This window comes from Ovis canadensis, chromosome 19, assembly GCF_042477335.2.
Source record: "Ovis canadensis isolate MfBH-ARS-UI-01 breed Bighorn chromosome 19, ARS-UI_OviCan_v2, whole genome shotgun sequence".
NCBI lineage: Eukaryota > Metazoa > Chordata > Mammalia > Artiodactyla > Bovidae > Ovis > Ovis canadensis.
The window spans coordinates 41,822,998-41,842,114 of record NC_091263.1 but is presented as its reverse complement, the minus strand read 5'-3'; the positions used below and the strand labels follow the sequence as shown (position 1 = coordinate 41,842,114).

At 37.6% G+C, this 19,117-nt stretch overlaps 1 protein-coding gene across 1 annotated transcript in view; it reads right to left on the bottom strand.

Annotated features, from left to right (window-relative positions):
• The window catches only part of CNTN3 (contactin 3), a 403,835-nt gene that overhangs the window by 295,460 nt on the left and 89,258 nt on the right, over positions 1 to 19,117 (bottom strand). The window contains exon 2 of the mRNA XM_069562133.1: positions 6,513 to 6,647. Coding sequence (XP_069418234.1) covers positions 6,513 to 6,567 — 55 coding nt within the window. The 5' untranslated portion in view covers positions 6,568 to 6,647. The remainder of the gene's footprint in view (positions 1 to 6,512; positions 6,648 to 19,117) is intronic.

Here is a 19,117-nt window from a genome sequence, read left to right as displayed (position 1 = left end):
ACAGCTATTTGAGTTTATGGCAACAGTTTACTAGAAGCACCACATCCAATACCACAAACTCATTTTCTCAATGATTTCAAGGGTGGCAGTTATTAAACCAATTGAACAATATTTCTCAATTATCTCAAAGAGAACGTGGAATGTGTATTCTGTTTCCAAACTTTCCTTAATCACTATTTGGATGAAAGACTAGTGCAGAAAGTTTTCATGTTAAGATGACAAAGAACAGGATGGAATCTATGACTGAGGGCACTCTACGATGTTTGCCAAGAAGCTCAATTTGGTTTGTATTTGCACACAAACTATTGGCTTTAAAACAGGCAGAGTTTATGATGTGCAAATGCAGCCCAAACATGTGAATTTTCTTTGTACATGCTGTCCATTATTAAATCTATACTGTTAAAGGAAGCCAAGGCTCATGCCTAATGATCACACATTTTAGCCTCAGCCTATAATTGTTGGTTATAATACCAACAATTTTTTAAAATGATTTAATCTAGATGATCTAAATCTTCTCATAAAGCTGAAGTCTTCTCTCAGTTTATAATGCATTCAGGGATACCTGTGAGTGGACACAACCTTCACTGCCTTGGTAGGTCCTGAAGAGGTAAACATACATTTCATAGGTCAAGCAGCTCTGTGGCAAAAGGGTTATGCCAGGTCACAGGGGCTAGAGAAGGGGTGTTTTTTGCTTTGGATGACGTGTAAGCCAGAGGGGGCATATCAACATGATTTCATCAAGGGGCTGGTGCCTTCTGATTTCTCTGATCTGAATGCACAGAGTCAGCTTTGCCCTCAGACTGGCTTCCCAGGTGATTGTAGGCTGGACACCTGACGCAGCCAGGATGCCAGGACTCCTCATTCAGATACACTAGGAGAAAGGGCACTTTTCCTAAAGTTTGAACAAAATGTCCTTGATTTAATCAAATCTTATGTAAAAAACAAACAAACAAACAAACAAAAAAACCCTTAAGCTCAGCGGCTTAGGCCAATCACTGGGGCAAATCAGAGGGATCTATCTGTAGAGCTCTGCATGGGTTATTCTCCAGGCTTCAGGGCTGTTTCATGACAGCAGCGAACAGTTGATACTGGAGACACCAACAGAATATCCACTACAAGAAAGTTAAGGACAACTAAATATCATCTTCCCTTCTACGACTAATCCCTTCTAGGACTGATGGCTTCTTACATTCATTCACTAATTACTACTTAGGTAATTTCTAGGTACTATCAAAATAATAATAGATTCCAATATGTTGATTGCTGACTACAAATCTAAGCGAATAATCTGATGAGATAAGAACACTAGAACTTTTACAGAAATATGATATTTTCCAGGGTGGTATTTTAAACTAGGCATCAACAATAATTTCCATTATCCAAGGATGTTTCTCTTTTCAAAACACCTATAAACCTTGCTAGACCCATTGGAAGGTTAAGTAAAAACAAAATGGAATATTCTCTGCAAAGTTTAGAATTTTCACATGCACTGATGAAGGATTTATCTTATCTACTCTCACGAAGCAATGATACCTGAAATCTGAACTCATCTGACAAAGGATTGAGTATTTGCTGCTAACACTCAGGAAATATTTATAACTTTTCATGGGAAATTAGAAAGCTTTCATTAGTTTCCTAGATGTAAGCTACTTTGAGATATTAGATATTGGAAGACCTTTGCAAGATGGTCAAGTTTCTATTTTAAAAATATCGAGAGCAGTGCTGTCCATCAGAAATATAATACAAGTTATACATATAAATATAATAATTTCTAGTAATCACATTAAAAAGGTTAAAGAGACAAGTTAAATTTATTTCAATAATGCTTTTACTTGACCAAATATAACTAAATTATTATCAATGCAGCATCTAATCCAATATAAATTATTGAGATATTTAAATAATTTATTTTAACTCAATATTTTGAGTAACAAGTCTTTTATATTCTGGATGCATTTTACAGTCTCCACTGGGGCACATTTCATTTGGGGCTAGGTACATTTTAAGTGCTCAGCTAGCATATGTGGCTAGTGGCTTGGCAGACAGTGAACATAAAAAAGTATCTAAAACAGCTAAGCAATGAATTACTAGGTAATGAAGGAGGAAAACAATGATTTCCTTGGGTCCTGGTAATTTTTAACCCATGGCATATACCTCTGACTTCATTCTAAAAGACCAACTACTGAAGTGATAAATTCTAGTGATTAGGGAGCTATATTTTGATTGGAAAGATAAAAAGAAATCTTGAGATAACCATAAAGATTGGAACTTGTGTGTTAAGTCACTAAGTTGTTTCTGATTCTTTGTGATCCCATGGACTGTAGCCCACCAGGCTCTTCTGTCCATGGGATTCTCCAGGTGAGAATACTGGACAGGGTTGCCATGCCCTTCTCGAAGGGATCTGCCTGACCCAGGGATCAAACCCAGGTCTCCTGCATTGCAAGTGGATTCTTTACTGTTTGAGCCACCAGGAAAGCCTATGTATGTGTGTGTACACACACACACACACACACACACACACACACACACAGGGCAAGTTACTTATATTCATAGGGACTGTCTCCTCACAGGAAAGCCTATGTATGTGTGTATAAACACACACACTGGGCAAGTTACTTAAACTCATAGGGACTATTTCCTCACTTCCAAAGTAGAAATAATATCTGTCTCACTGTATTTTTGTTCATTAGATGACCTAAGTAAATATATTCCACAGTGCCTAAGCATCCATTAATGAGTACTGTTAGTATTACTAATTTTGAAGTCTTCACTATTATTTTCCTCATCTGAGGGTTGCTTCTTTTTCTGGTTTCTTAGACTTCTGGAGGGTTCTTATCTCTAACTCTCTGTTTTCTACATAGTTCTCAACTTTTTCAGAGCAACTCAGTAAGAAACGTATGTAAGAACAAGACTCAACTCACATATATTAAGAGGACAGGGACGCTCTAGGAGGACTGGGATGCTGTCTGTTTTGTTCACAGGCATCTCCCAAATGCCTAGAAGTGCTCAGCAGACTATATTTACTAAATGACAGTGAATGCTGATACATTATACTTTATGCTTATTTCACTTATTCTAATAAAAATGCTTGACATGATCCAAAGAATTGATCTTTTAATCCCTTACTTCATAACGACCTTCAGTTTGGAAAACTCATCCCTGTCTTCTGCCGGTTCTTCATTTCATTCACAAAGTAAACCTCTTCAAGTGGACTCAAGGTGACACTTGAGCCTTGAGGTCACCTTCAAGCCTTTCTTTTTTCTCATATCCCACATACATCCCATCCACAAATCCTCACGAACATACATTCAAAATATACCCAAAATCTGACTACCACCCTGATACTTTAGCCACCTGATGAGAAGAGCCGAGGCCTGATGGCTAGCAAAGACTGAGGGCAGGAGGAGGTGACAGAGGATGAGACGGTTGGATGGCATCACCAATTCAATGGACATGAGTCTAAGCAAACTCCAGGAGACAGTGAAGGACAGGGAAGCCTGCCTGGCATGCTGCAGTCCATGGGGTCACAGAGTCAGACACAACTTAGCAACTGAACATCAACAACCCCTGCTACCACCCTGAAGTCAGCTACCAACATCCCGTCCCTGATTACGGCATTAACTTCCTACTGCGGCCTCTGCTTGCTCACCTGTATCTCTACAATCAATCTGCAACACAACATCCAGCCAGGTCCTTAAAAAAAAAATACGCCAAATTACATCACTGCTCTGATCAAATCACACTATGGCTCCTGAGGGCATTCAAAGCAAGAGCAGTAAATATTTTCAGTGATACACAAGGCCTTCATTTTCTGCTGCATCCATCTCCACATTACTTCTTGACTTTCACCTACTACTTCTTTTCCATAACTCTTCCATATCCAACCAGGCTAACTTTCCTGCTATTTCAAGAAATACTCAGCATGTCATATATTAAACACTTGCATGGATTGCTGACTCTGCCTGAAGCTCTCTTCCCTAAATACCCACAAGGTCAGCTCGTTCACTGCTAAGTCTTTGTGCCAAACATCATCTTCTCTATGAGGATGAATCTGAAGACCTCATTTAAAATGGTAACTCATGTCCCAGCCCCCCAAACTTTCATGTTATGTGGCTTATTTTTCCTCATAGCGCCATCATCTACTAACTCAGTGTGATTCTTTACCACAACCTACATGACACAGATCTCTGTCCCTTTCCTTCACTGGAAACAATGTACAACATATAATACATGCTTAATAAATATTTTTTTTAAAGAATGAATGCAGCCTGGTTTTCTTGAGGAAAAAGTGCTCATGTTCATCTTAGGAAAAAATGCCAGCTCAAAATTGCAATTTGCCTCTTTGCTGCAGAGAGAAACATGCAGAGACAAAACAATAGAAGGAAATCATTTTTAAAATGCACAAAATAATGGATGACAGAAAGCTTAGGTCTGAGAAAACAGAAAGTCAAAATTATCAAGCATTTGCTCTAATTATTGAGTTAATGTCTTGGGATAAACTCTAGGTAGTGAATCCACATAATATGTCTTTACTTGGTATTTATTTATAGATACCTACTACATCATGAACAGATTTTAAATTTAATATTTAAAAAGTGACCCAATATTGGTTAACAGAATATCATACTCACAAGCTAGCTTTTGAATCTAAATTTTATATAAATGCAAAAAGACTACCAATATTCAGTATATAAAGAACTGTAATGCAATCAATACTCTTTAGAAAATTGGTCAGAGACAAATTCTTCTCCATACTGTAATTGTAAAGATTACCAATTCTATAAGTAATACTCTATATGTAATTTATCATATGTTAATCCAATTCTCCTTTACCAACTTTTATAGTTTTTTAACATACCTAGACAATCAAGTGTTCCTTTAAAACTTTTTAAATAATGTCTTAATATTTTGTAAATGAATACTGCTTTTACTGCTTTCTCTATAAGAAAGCAGTATCGTAAGTGTAACACATTTCTAGGTTACTGAAAGCAAGCAATACAGTTTGTACATAGTGCCAAATTACAATTTAAAATTTTAAACCTTTGACACACTAATCTCACTCCCTTTAGCTATATTTCTACTTTCTCAGTATATCTACCTGCTTCTAAGTAACTGTAAAATTTCAATGTTGTTTCTATGAAAGTTGACATTGTGAATAATAATACTGCTTAAGTATATTTCCTTTCATTTTTCTCCTTTGACAACAGAAATCAAATTTTAATTTTTTTTAAATGACGGAAATAGCGCAAGAAAAAGATTGCTTTCATATCTGTGTTGATCATCTCCAAAGACTATTTAAAACAGTAAAAATTTAAAATAATTATTCCTTTTTTGCTCAGTGCTAGGTTAATGGCAAAGAAAATCTTTTAGGAAACAAAACTGAGGCATCAGGGAAAAACCTGCTTAAAAAAAAAAGCTTATTTTAAAAGTTGGAGGTTTAAGTATCATTTAAATACTTTAAGAATGTTTAAAATTTGACTTAAGGGCTCAGAAATCTACTCCAATATAAACATGTCTTCAAGTAACATATGTTTTACCTGACACTGCATTTGGCCTCATTCCACACCAATTTCCTCCTCTTAGAAAAGAAAAATGACAGGCCACTTTCCCTAAGTATCAAAAAGAACTTCTTCGTCTAGAAAATAGGTCATCTTCTCAGGAGACAGATGCTTAAATTGTGTGGGGTGAGAGGTGAAAACTTCTGTAACCTACTTTCAAGTGGTGTACTCAATCTATCAATAAATGGAAAATGCATACACATATGTATATAGATAGAATAATTAAAGATACAATAAAATGGTGTGTATGTGGGTATTCATCGTACCATTCTTTCAACTGCTTAGGTACCAGAGAAATTTTATAATAAAAAGAAATAAAGCAATAAGATGAAAAAGCAAAAAAAATTTAATCATTGTACATATATTACTTCATTTAAAGCAATCTTTGTCTTTACTCCTTTACTGTTCCAGAAAATGAAACAAAACGAACAAAATGAAACACATTTTATGAGTTGCTTTTGTATGGTGGATATAGGAGAATCTTTCCCTTTTCTGTTTTGTTCCAAGCTACAAATTTTCAAATTTTGAAAATTTAAAATTCTATCTTTATTTTTACTCCCTTAAATAAGTTATTTGGAGAAGAAAAACTGTATTGCTTTTAAGATTAGACATGAAAATACTGAAATTCCTAAAAATCTATATTCTTCCTTTATACTAAAGTTTACAAGATTGAGACTTTTTGGAAAAAATGCCATACACTACTATTCTCAAGTTCTGATTGTTATATTCATAACACTAAACTAGATCTGTTTTAGTAAGTGACACTATATTTGTGATGAAAGTAAAATAGCTTGCAAAAATTAGGAAGCAAAACAAGATTCCATTTATCAGAAAAGTAGTTTCTTTCTGGGAAAAAAAAAGATTTGTGGAATATTGTTCAACATTTAAAAATTATTTAACATATGACTCAAGTGTAGTTCTAACTTCAACTTAGAAAATACAGTTTATTATTACCTCCTAGGCAGCCAATGAATGGGAGGAGGATCAAATGCTTCCATGACAACAACATCTTTAACTTCCAAAAGCAAGAGTAACTCTTGTCCAGTTTCTGATGAATAGAATGCTTAGTCTTCAGGTAAATCCTTTAATCTGTAAAATATATATACAAAGAAGTCAGACTTTAAAAAAATGAATTGCTTTAAAACGTAGATTTTCTTCTTCTCATAAAACTGTACCATTCACAACACCCAAAATCCCCAAATGAAATGAATCTTTTTGATGCAAATAAATATATATGATATGTAGATACTTAAAAAGCTCTTTACATAACTGATAGGCATACGGAGGAAGCTTCACAAAATTAGAAATGTCCAACAAAACTAAAATATTAAACATTAAAACTTTGCTTGATAGTAGTCATAACAAATAAAATATGGCCTTGAAATTAAAGCTTTTCTCATTTTCTTTCATGATAATAATTTTGGTTAAACTAAATGAGTCAAATCAGTAGATATCTTGCAGCACTGCTTTTCATAGTCTCTTAATCCTTCATAAGGCATATAAATAACATTGTCAACGATCATCCTAAGCCTTTTTTTTTTTTCAGGAACAACTGTAGAAAGCCCTCAATTACATATGCTTCATAAAAGAGATAAAAATCTAACAATGAAAATTGTTCAGTCAGATAATCTTGCAAATGGAACTACCTTATTTTTTGCTTTCTTGGATTTTCATAAACTTGCATGTGCTGGCTAAGAGTAGATAAGTATGTGAATATCCTGTGTCATTTTTGGTGGCCATCTGAAACTACCTCAACTGCATGGTTAACGATCAAGTAGGCTAGATGCACACACGCATCAAATCAGAGAATCACTTTTCGATTGCCGAAACTCAAACTGGTTCCACACAGGAGAATTAATGATTCTAATGTCAGCCATTTTAGCGGAGAATGTGTATAACTTTCAGTCAGCAGCTGCTATGGATTGGGCTATCTTAGTTGTTGCTAAGAAAGGAAAGCAATCTCAGCAGTGCTTAACTATAGGATCTTGCCATGACATGTGATGTATTCAATTAGACTTGTGTATCCCAAATAATAATTTCAAGAGTAAAAACATGATATCTTGCAACTTACATACTTGAAACAAGTTATTAAATCAGTTACTGCTATATGACGTTGCTCCTGTTCACTTACAATACAATTCTTGGGGGAGGCAGAGGTTGAACTGCAGCAGAATTCTGGAATTTAGGCATAACTTTGACTTGGCCTATGGGAATCTGAGATAGATGGAAATACAATTGAGCACTACTCCTCTAAGAACTGCAGGTTGACAACTTACACCAACACGGGATCTGTGACCATTTTTCACTATTAAGGTTCCCCTTAATGCAGATACTGCAAAAGAGAATTCAAGTGCAAGCAGTTTACATGAGAGGTGAACAATAAAATCAGTTGGGACATGGAGAAGTGAAAGAGAAAGGAAGACAGCCAATAAAGGGTAAGATGTGAGAGCTAAGCAGAGGTTACTCCTTCTGGGGAAACTCTGAAGTCCAGCTTGTGTAGAATATATGCCTCAGAGAAATGTCAGAGGTACACTTGAGTTGTCCAGTTATTCTTGTCAAGGGGCAAGGGAGCTGAGGTATTTATACACCTGCTCCCAGGAGTCACTGTTTGGAGGCTGTTTTCAGGGAATAGTAATGACCCAGCACTTCTAGCCTCTCAAAGGGGCAGCAAAATGGCCCTAGAACCACTCCCCCCCAAAAAAGGCTATTAGGTCCAATCAAAAAAGGCTATTAGGTCCAATCAAAAAAGGCATTAGGTGGCAACTGGAAGTGATGTGTCTACTGAAGCAAAAAAGGAGAGAATATGAATGAGTCACATGTGGTGTCTGTCACACTGTGCATATGAAGCTGAGATGTTTTGAAGCTATTTTCAATAGCATTCAGTTCCAAGAGATTTATGCCCAAAATCATGAAATGATTTAAGTATAGAAAGAAGGACACATATTCTACCTCATTCAATCATTGCTTCTCAAAGCTTTCCAGTGGTTGATTTCCCCTACCTGGACCAAAGGGTTTCAGTTACCTAGGCTGCCTTCATTTTTTCTGCTCAATCAGTAAGATATTTAATTTTTTTAATATCTTATTTACTTATTTGACTGTGCTGGGTCTTAGCTGCAGCTTGTGAGATCTTTAGTTCTGAAATGTGGGATCTAGTTCCCTGACCAGGGATTGAACCCAGGCTTCCTGCACTGGGAACACAGAGTCTTAGCCACTGGACCACCAGGGAAGTCCCTGTGTTGTTTATTTTCAGCCATTAACATGAATAATAACTTTAATGATTCTACATTACACTTATGACAGCCTTGCATGAGTCCTGTGGACTGCAAGGAGATGACATCAGTCAATCCTAACGGAAATCAATGCTGAATATTCATTGGAAGGGCTAATGCTGAAACTAAAGCTCAATACTTTTCACACCTAATGTGAAGAGCTGACTCACCAGAAAAGACCCTGATGTTGGGAAAGACTGAAGGAGGGAGGAGAAGCGGATGACAGAGGACGAGATGGTTGGATGGCCTCACTGATTCCATGGACATAAGTTTGGGCAAGCTCCAAGAGATGGTGATAGACAGGGAAGCCTGGTGTGCTGCAGTCAATGGGGCTGCAAAGAGTTGGACACAACTCAATAACTGAACAACAACAATCATGTAGGTGAGGATAGTATAGTGTGTATGTCACTCTTCTCACAATTTCTGCACTATACAAATATATACACAGTAGAAAATTGAAAAAAAAATAACATTTCAAATAAATACAATGACAGTTATTCATAAAAGGCATTGGAAACAGTAAATGCAACAATATGATACATGAAATGTCAAATCTTCATAAAAAGTTAGGGAACAGTTGCAAGGAATATTAAAGTCTGGGGACAACGGTTAAGTCTCAAACACAGGAAGCCTTGAGGAATGTAACAATGATTGAAATAATACTTCCTTCTTTGAGAAGTTAAAGCTATCCAGCTTATACATTAAATGTACTTACAAAGAATTTGTTAATAACAAAATAGTAGACTTAAAAAGAACAGGTTATTGGAATTTTCAAGAAGAAAACAAGGATAAATTTTAGCAGAAGAGCCTCTGGAAAGATTATCACAATCATTAAAATGCATCCAAATAAACACGAAGTTTGCTCTATGGTCTGCAGAGAGCAAAATATATGGTCTACATGCTAATACAGCAATGGGAAAACGAAGTATTATAAATGCTTATAAATGGGATAAAGAGAAAATTACTAGACTGAAGTGTCTCTGAAGGTAGGACCACAGCCAATCCACCACTAGCTGTTCCAATGTTCCCAACACCCTGTACATTATTGTAGGCTTTTAAGTAATTTTTCTTGCTGAGCTTTAAGGAAAATGAATAAATCAGCTCTGAAGATTAAATCATTTCACCGGACATCAAGTGAGTGAGAAGCATTTCTACTGAAAAGAAAAGATAAATAACAGCATGGGATATAGCCACCACTACTTAAAAAGTTATTTCAGAAAATTGTGCAAGAAGGCATTAAGAATATGGCCCCTTAAAAAAAATGTTATCTACTCAACAATGCATCCCACAAGTAACATGCATATCAGTTGCATCTGCAAAATATAAACATGCTCAAAGAATTTCTAAAGTCTTTTTAAGCATTCATTCAATAAATATTTACCTCCTATTAGGTGTTGAAATTTTAACTCTGGAGGAGATGGGACTGTCAGTTAACGGATGACCCCTGCCCTCCTGGATTATACAAACTAACAGAAGTGACATATGATTCAATTACTTACAAGGTTTATTTGTAAACTGACCACTGTGAAAGATACTGTGAAAAGTACAATGTGAAGAGACAAGAGTTTCTAATGAAAACCTCAGTGAGAATCACCTTCATCAGGAAGGTCAGGGGAAGCTCCTCTGAAGAAGTGAAGGGAAATGGAAGAAAACAAAATATGATATGATATAATCAGACTGTCTATGTATTGCAAGGTGAAGACAGAAAGAAATTTTCCAGGTATGCACAAAGACTTAGTATGGCCTTCAGTTGGTAAGTAGGCTGGTGAGGAGCCATTGTCTGGACCTTTTCCCATCAACTATCACCTTGCCTCCCAGGCTGGACCAGGACCCCAGCCCACAAACCGAGATGCATCACCTAAAAGACTAATGACTGGCTCAGCAGGGGCCTTCCAGAACCCTGCTTTAGTCCGTTTCTCTCTCAGTTGGTCAGTGGCCGTGCCCTATTGCTGGTTAAACGCTCTGGCAATCAACTCTCACTGTAAAGGATAGAATATGCAAAGGCCCCATGGCTTCAGCGTTCATGACTTGTAAGAACAGAAAGAAGACTGATGAGATGGAATGCAGATGGCCAAGTTCACCGTGGGGTGAAATGAGACAGCAGATATATAATAAGGGTCAAGCTTCCGTGTCTGGCTAAGAATATTAGTATCAAGATAAAGCTCTTAGAATACAAGACACAATTTTAACCAGGAGCTAACATGATCAGATTTATAATGAACATTTGAATCAGACATATTATAATCTGTACCAGGCTTAAAAGGGTAAAAAGACAATACATTCTGCAAGACACCAATTTCATTCTAGCAGATTCATAGAAATCAGAAACTAGACCATACTAACCAAACTATCTGATTTAAGAGAAGAAATAAGTATATTCCATTATTCTTATATATGCTCACATACATACATAGGCACACACTGTATAAAGTTGAGGATAAAAAGAAACCTCATTCAAGAATATTATTTTTAAAAATTGTGTTGCTCATTTTTAATCATTGCTAAGTGGGGCACTGACTTTATAAATAATGAAGGTAATTAATACAATCATGACCTGACTTGTCAGTGCTGCCAAGTATTGTCACAGAGAGGAGGGTCATACAAAAGTTCATTTCCCTTCTGAAATCACCATGTCAAAATAAACACAAAGGAAGCTAATAAAGCAAGGCAAATACAAATCAAAATGTCATCTGCTATAATAAAAACATTCTACTAGTCACAGAAATGTTTTAAATCAAGGAAAAAAAAAGAGATACCCTTTAGAATTTTCTCTGTTAATAGACATTTGCATCTGGTGGCTTAAGTTTAATATATTCATAGCACGTTTCTCATGGTGGTCTTTAAAAGGCCCCCCAAATTCATATATATTAACAACTGCACTATCTATTCATATTGTCAGCTGAGTTAAAAATACTAGACCTTGGACTTAAAAACCAAAAATGCCCTAAATAGTAGTTCCTGAATGCTCTAAAGGAAGAGACAATTTGTGACTTTAGTCATACACTTTATAAAATTACTACTAAGCTTGTGGATATGAAATACTGATATATATTTGATAATATTAAATGCATACACACAACTTTGAATGCAGTCGTCACAAATGCTCAGTTAAGTTTCTCCATGCAGTGGAAAGTTTTGGTGTGAGAATGACTTGACTCCATTTCTATCAGAGTAATAGATACCGAACGATTATTCTCCTCTTCAAAGAGACAAACCCTATAGCAATTTTGTTGAGAAACATTGCTTAACACATTTCTCACATCTAAAAAAAATCACCTCCAACTCTGATATTTGAGAAACAAAGTCTATTCATGAATATACATTATTTCCAACCCATATCAAAAGCCTCCACAAAAAACCTTGAGCAGATTACAGACGTTTAGCAGACCAAAATGTTTAATCATTAATACATAAAAGTCTGATGAATATGGTGTTGTATTTTGAGTCTTATAGAGAAATTACCTCACCATTGTGGTGTGCAACATACGACCACAGTAGTCAGCTAGTAAATGAGTTTACTACTTGATAAGATTGCATATCATGCCAGTTCAGAAATTAGGCTTCATATACCACTTGGTTTACATTCATAATTATTCATTCATTCATGATCTCTACATTTTCCAAAAATGTATCTGATCCACTCTGCATGCTCAACCTCTTTCCTGCTGAAAATGAACAAGCAGAGGATGAAATTTACATGAACATTGGGCTCTACGTCCAAGATTCTTGACAATTCCACATATATTCTCCCTACAATTTCTAAGTGTCCAGCAGCTAAGAAGTGGGGGGAATATAATGAGCCCAGCTTGATGTTATCTTCACACCAACAGTTCTGTGCTTACAGGAGCAAAATCAGCAAATAAGGCAAGTGACAGCTGCAAGCCCCCTCCTGTTCTTAAGAACACTTACAGACCTTTATCATCCTTCCCCAACCCTCAACACTTTTAACACCTTCCATCATAGTTAGAAAGACTATGGCTTTTCTCTCCACCTAGACTACAATCTGCAAAAACCAATGATTGATTACCTTCTGTAGGTTAAGGTACCTTTTGAGAGATAAATCAAATCTATGGACCCACTTACCTCTCTATTCCAAATACAGATAGACTGACATAAGATAACTTTTGTTTCGTACACATTTTGTTTTATTACATCGGATTTTTTTTCTTTTACATTGATGTTATCTGTCTGTGTGTGTTGTGTGTACCTTTACATGTTTATATTTATTACACAGAGATGGGGTATGTATGTGTATGTGTGTGGGTGTGTATCTGTGTACGTGTGTGTATGTTTTTTGCAGATTTATTTCTTCTTTCTTTTTTCATGAAAAATCAATGAAAAATAAATCAAAATGGAGGTTAATATAAAACATGAATTTCTTTTCTTTTGGAAAGAAAAAAAATTGTTAATAAATGCTCTTGAAAAGGCCACTGTTGAAAAGCTTGACAGGCTGAGATCAGGAAAGTCTTTGGGATGGAGAGAGGCATCTTATTTCTCACATCCAGTTAACTTTTTTTGTTTGATCTTTTAGCAATCAGTGTACACAGGCAGTAGCGCATCAGAGCTCTTTTTGTGCACATTGCAGTATATTAATTAGCTATATAAAAATACTACCGGAACACTCTGAGACACCTTATGTTGATTTCAGAGCCTCTTTTTACTTTGTCCTCAAAGAGGTCTTCTCTGGCAACTCAAGAGAGTTCTCTGGCAACTGAAGAGATCTCTCTATCCTTAACTCAAAGACAGTCTCATCGACATCACCAGAGGAAAAAAAAATTACAATTCCATTTTTCAGTTGGTTACATTAATTTCATCCAAGTGCAAGCTAAAGAGGACACAGCTACCAAATCATGCCAAGCAATTTTCTGTGTCAAAATATTAGACACAATGTTGATACTCCTCTGTATCCCTGCCAGAGGGTTTAGTTCAATTTTTGGCTTTACTATAAGTCTCAGAATAATGTGGCCATTTCCACGGCACAATGTTTTCCAAACATCTCTCCAATCAGGGCTGGCCTGCAACAATGACCCTTGAAGACTATTGTGCTATGGAGCAAGTCCAAGTTTCAGTAAAGTTACAGCATCTTCTAATGGAATCTTCATCCCTGAAAAAGACTGGCACACTCATGTTCTTCCAAAGTAATCAGAGTGAATGTGCTCTTGCGGGGATTTTTTTTTTAAAATTTAATTCTTCCAGTGAAAAGAACCTTGTCCCAAGAAAGGGCCTTAGACTTCTGGGTCCTACCCCATTTAATGGTAACAGGAAAACTAAATAACAAGCAAATTCTGTGGCATATACTTATCCTTGACATTATCCAAATTAAACAAGAAACAAAATGAAGAAAGACAAATTTCTGTAATTATAAATGCTGCATGGGTTTTCTTCACTTCTTACTGGATGGGAAATTACTGCAGACCTCATGACATGGTGATGAGGAACAACGGATTTTTCTTAAGTCTATACCACAACATTCATTGCCACCATATATTTACTTAGAATTTTAAAATATTTCAATAATCACATGATACAAATGCTTTTCCAAATATCAGGAAGGAAAATGACTTCTGATAGAATAATCACTGTGTTTTATTGTTTGTAACTTGCCAGATATTGTTTCAAACGTTAACTCACTTCATCCTCACAACAATCCATGAGGCTCATTCTATTACTACCCCATTTTTCAGGTAAAGAAATAAAGACAAACATGGGTTAAGACATTTATCCAAGATAAATGAAAACAGACCCTTTATATGTTCAATTTTTTCACTGAGTATGTAGCAAATGGAATATTTAAGCAATCAGTTTGATAGGGAAACATAAGGTATAACCTAATCTTTTATATACCTTTAAAAGTTTCTATTAATATGGTTGGAAGTTGAAACTAGTGTGATAACTGATAATACATCAAATTTCATTTAATTTCATTCAGTTCAGTTCAGTTGCTCAGTCGCATCCAACTCTTTGCGACCCTATGAACCGCAGCACGCCAGGCCTCCCTGTCCATCACCAACTCCCGGAGTCCACCCAAACCCATGTCCATTGAGTTGGTGATGCCATCCAACCATCTAATCCTCCGTTGTCCCCTTCTCCTCCTGCCCTCAATCTTGCCCAGCATCAGGGTCTTTCCAATAAGTCAGCTCTTCGCAGCAGGTGGCCAAAGTATTGGAGTTTCAGCTTCAACATCAGTCCTACCAATGAACACCCAAGACTGTTAATTTCATTACATTTTAACAAATTAAATTTCTTTCATAAAGGGAATTGTTAGTACTCAGTCGTGTCCGACTTTTTGCGACCCCATGGACTGTAGCCCGCCAGGCTCCTCTGTCCATGGGATTCTCTAGGCAAAAATACTGGAGTGGGTTGCCATTTCCTCTTCCAGGAAAGCACTGGACAATTTAAATGAATAATCCTTCCGCTTGATTTCAAGCATATACACTGCAATCACATATCATTCCTGTTGTAGCAAAGAATCAAAAAGAATGCAGCAACTCTATTTGGGATTAAACCAAGAAAGCTCAAAGACACACGAAGTCACAAACAAAAGATTCAACACAAAGTGTGATAAGTACCATGCCTTTTTTATGGAGACAAATATATATACCTATATACATTTACAAGCACAATGAACAGTTCGAAAGAATATTTGAGGACTGGAGGAAACAGTTGTCGCTGGGGAGGAGAACTGTGCACTTCAGAACAGAAAACAGACAAAATCCTTTTCTCTCTACATTCTACACATATTTTAAATTTTATACAATGTCCACATATTGATTTCTCAAAACACTACCAAACATTTTGAACAGGGAAAAAAAATCATCCTTTAACATCACGATAGGTTCCAAAATATGTAAATAATTCTTCTGTGGGGACTGAGGAGAAAGGGGTCAAGAGGCTGCGAAGGGCTTAAAAAGCACTTTCTGGCCCAGATGAAGCAGTACTCAGGGGGCAGTCTAATTCTGGCAAGGCCATTCTATTTTTTTTATCTTGTAATTTTGAATGGAGAATAATCTTGGTGAAAAACCTCACATTCACTGAATGCTTACAGCAAGCATGTCAGTTACAGGCACAGACAGAATATTTTAAAATAAATCATCATCTTTGACCTCCAGGTACTTACAGTCTCAAGAAGCAAACTGACCCAGAAATATTTTAACACAAACTTCTAGACCAGAGGAGAGAGGCCTGTAGCAGGATGTTAATGTGAAATTTCTTCCGTCGCATTGAAGACACAGCAGGTGTTATACCCTAAAGGTAACAGAGGTGCCAGAACACAAGGAGGAACAAATTTTCAAAGGAAATACAGCAAAACCATCTGTCTGCCTTGGAGACCCTCGCTCACATCAGAGGTGTCTGGAGACTGAGTAGAGGATTTGAAAAAAGGCTCCTTTGGAGAGAAATCCTGTGAGTTCCACTGATTCAAGGGGAAAAGGAAGGCATTCCTCTAAACCTGCTGAGGGGGGACATGCTCTATGGAGACCACAGTGAGCTGCATTTTGAGGACTGCAGGGCTATAGCGTCACACTAAGGGAAAAGACTAGGCTAAGGGAAGATCACAATTATGAAGAGAGGGGTCCTCAGACATTAAGGGCACAGAACGCAGGGTGTGTTCTGTGAGCCAGACACACCCCCCACACCTGGGAGTACCTAGAGGGGACACAGCTGTCAATCATCCAGGCAAGAGAACCACTGTGTGTTGGCGGGGAGGGGTACGGGAAAACCTTCCAGAGGGAAGCTAGGGCATCTAGGGGAAGAACCACTAAAAGAAACCAGTTCTACATTCCTGGTTAGCCCTTGATCATGATCCTAACTCACAACAATGGAATCAGTCAGGTTAAAGGCGCAGTTCCCTTTTTCTTCTTCTGCAACTCAGTAAGCACAATTGGAAACAAGTTAGGAGGAGAAGGTGTAGACATATTAGGTGAGAAAAGAGGCCAAAACATTCTTTCTCTGATTGCAGAGTTCCCTTCTCCAGCAGTGAGGCACTGGGGAGGGAGATTTGGCTTATCTTTAAGGGAAGTTCTAAGTTGTAATGATTATACAGGACAAGAACATTAGTTTTTTGATTGAAATGATGTCAGATACCTAAAGCATCATCAAAAGTGGAGTGGACAGGGCTGCTTGGGTTTTATTCCAGGGCCAAGCCAGGAACGAAGGAAAGAAATCCAAAGAGAGACTCTAAGAGCACAAAGAGAGACAACACAGTTGTCTGAGGGTCACAGCTCATGAGCTGTATTTCTTTAGGTACAGCTGTAGATAAGAAGTAGGGATGGTGGCTAGAAAATGGGAAGACTTCACAGTATTGGTGGCACCTGAGGTAATTCTTAAAAGAAAAGTGAGGGCTTATCTGGGTGGAAAGGAAGGAGATGAGTACGAGGAAGTGAACAGCACTGGCAAAATCTAACACCATGGATTAGTTTCACTGGAGTGAGAGAAATGGCTCACGGAAAATCCAGACAGCAGTGGGCTGAAACAGCAGGATGAAGAAGTCCAGTGTTTAGGACGTGGGCAGAAGTTCAAATTCTTGAGGATGACAGAAAAGGAACATGCCTAGAGGTCCCACGCAACTCCTGCGTGTCTGGGTTAGGAAAGCCAAGGGTGCACGCAGAGCGTTTTGTTTTCCAAGGGGTTGATGGACATCACAGAAGGAAACAGGTTGCTCGGGGCTGGAAATAGAACAGACATGACTGACAATAGGCAGGGAGGTTCTTTCTAGGATGATGAAAGTATTTTAAAATTGGTCTGTAGAAATGACTGTACAACTCTGTCAATTTACTAAAATCACTGAGTTGCACAATAATATGAGTACAATTTATAGTATGTGAATTTTACCTCAATAAAGCTATTTAAAGAAAAAAGGCAGAAATAAAAAGAGAATGAGAGCAAGAAAAAACTAGAAGGAGAGACAGGAGGGGAAAGAGAAAGAGAGGCTATAAATTAAGGACTCCTAATGCCTCTGGTGATGTCATCGTGCCCAGTTTCAGCAGAGTCCTGGGGGAGCGTCAGCCTCACTGTGGTGGCAGAAGTGTGAATAGAGGGTGAGGAAGCGGAAATAGCTAGAATCAGCTATTCTTTCAATAATTTAGAATGAGAGAGATGGGACTGTGGTTGGAGATGGCTGGAGGGTCGATCGATACAGAGTCAATGAAGGATATTTTTAAGTTGAAAAATTCTTGGGCATATTTATAGACTGAGGGGAAGAATTTAAACTACAGAAAACGACAGGTATATTTTACCAGAGGAGAGACTCTTCTGAAGTGAACGTGCATGGTAATGACTCTACCTCAGCCAAAAATCACATGAGTAAGATTCAAAATAGATGCTGAAAAGGAAAGAGCAATGATTCACCACTATTCAGTGACCAAAAGGTGAACTTCTGGAGTGGAGACACTTTCTGGAGCATTTCAGGCTCATCACTGTGAGTTTTTTATCAGTGTCTCCAGAGGGTGCAGAGCATGACTCAGACTAAACACTCTAAGTAAACAGTCTCAAAGCACTGAGATACACGGAGCAACACTAGTACCTAAATATGATATTAATACAGATCCTGAACCAGGGATCCAACTTGGGTCTCCTGCATTGCAGGAGATTCTTTACAGTCTCAGCCACTAGGGAAGCCCCTTCACTTTCCAGAGAATCCCTTCATTCCTCAACTACCCAAACCACAATTCCAGCACAAGTTCTAGGTAGGTGATAACAGCAAGCCCTTAATGTATTCCAGGCAAGACTCATGTAATATCACAAAGGAGCTGTCTGTCACCCATCCCTATTCTACAGATGAGGGAACTAAGGTAGAGAAGAGTTAAGCAAAGTGTCCATTCACACTTGTGATCCTTCCTGAATCTGGTATCTCTTAAGTCAATCCCTAGTAGTGATGATTCTGCCTGATGGATTCCTCATTTACCTAAGACACAGGCAGAATGTAATTTTATGAAGTTTTGTTCCATTGCTCAAAGCTCAGCTAGACATATATACAAGGTGGGCACAGGCTCTAGGGCAGTGCTTCTCAACCAGGAGTGACTGTGCCCCCTGCAGGGGACATCACTGGTCCCTGTGTGAGGAGGTTTTCAGTTGTCACTGCTGGGAAGGGGAGGGGCGTGCACGTACCACCTGCCTGCGTGGGGGGTGGGGGAAGGGTGCACTACAATTCTAAGGTGCACAGCAAAGTCCCTCACAACAAAGAATTATCCAACTTGGAATGTCAATCGTCTCAAAATTAGAAGCCTAACTTTACAGCAATCTGGCAGCAGAAGAGTTTAAAACCAGGATCTGTCCAGCCTGGCTACACAAAGT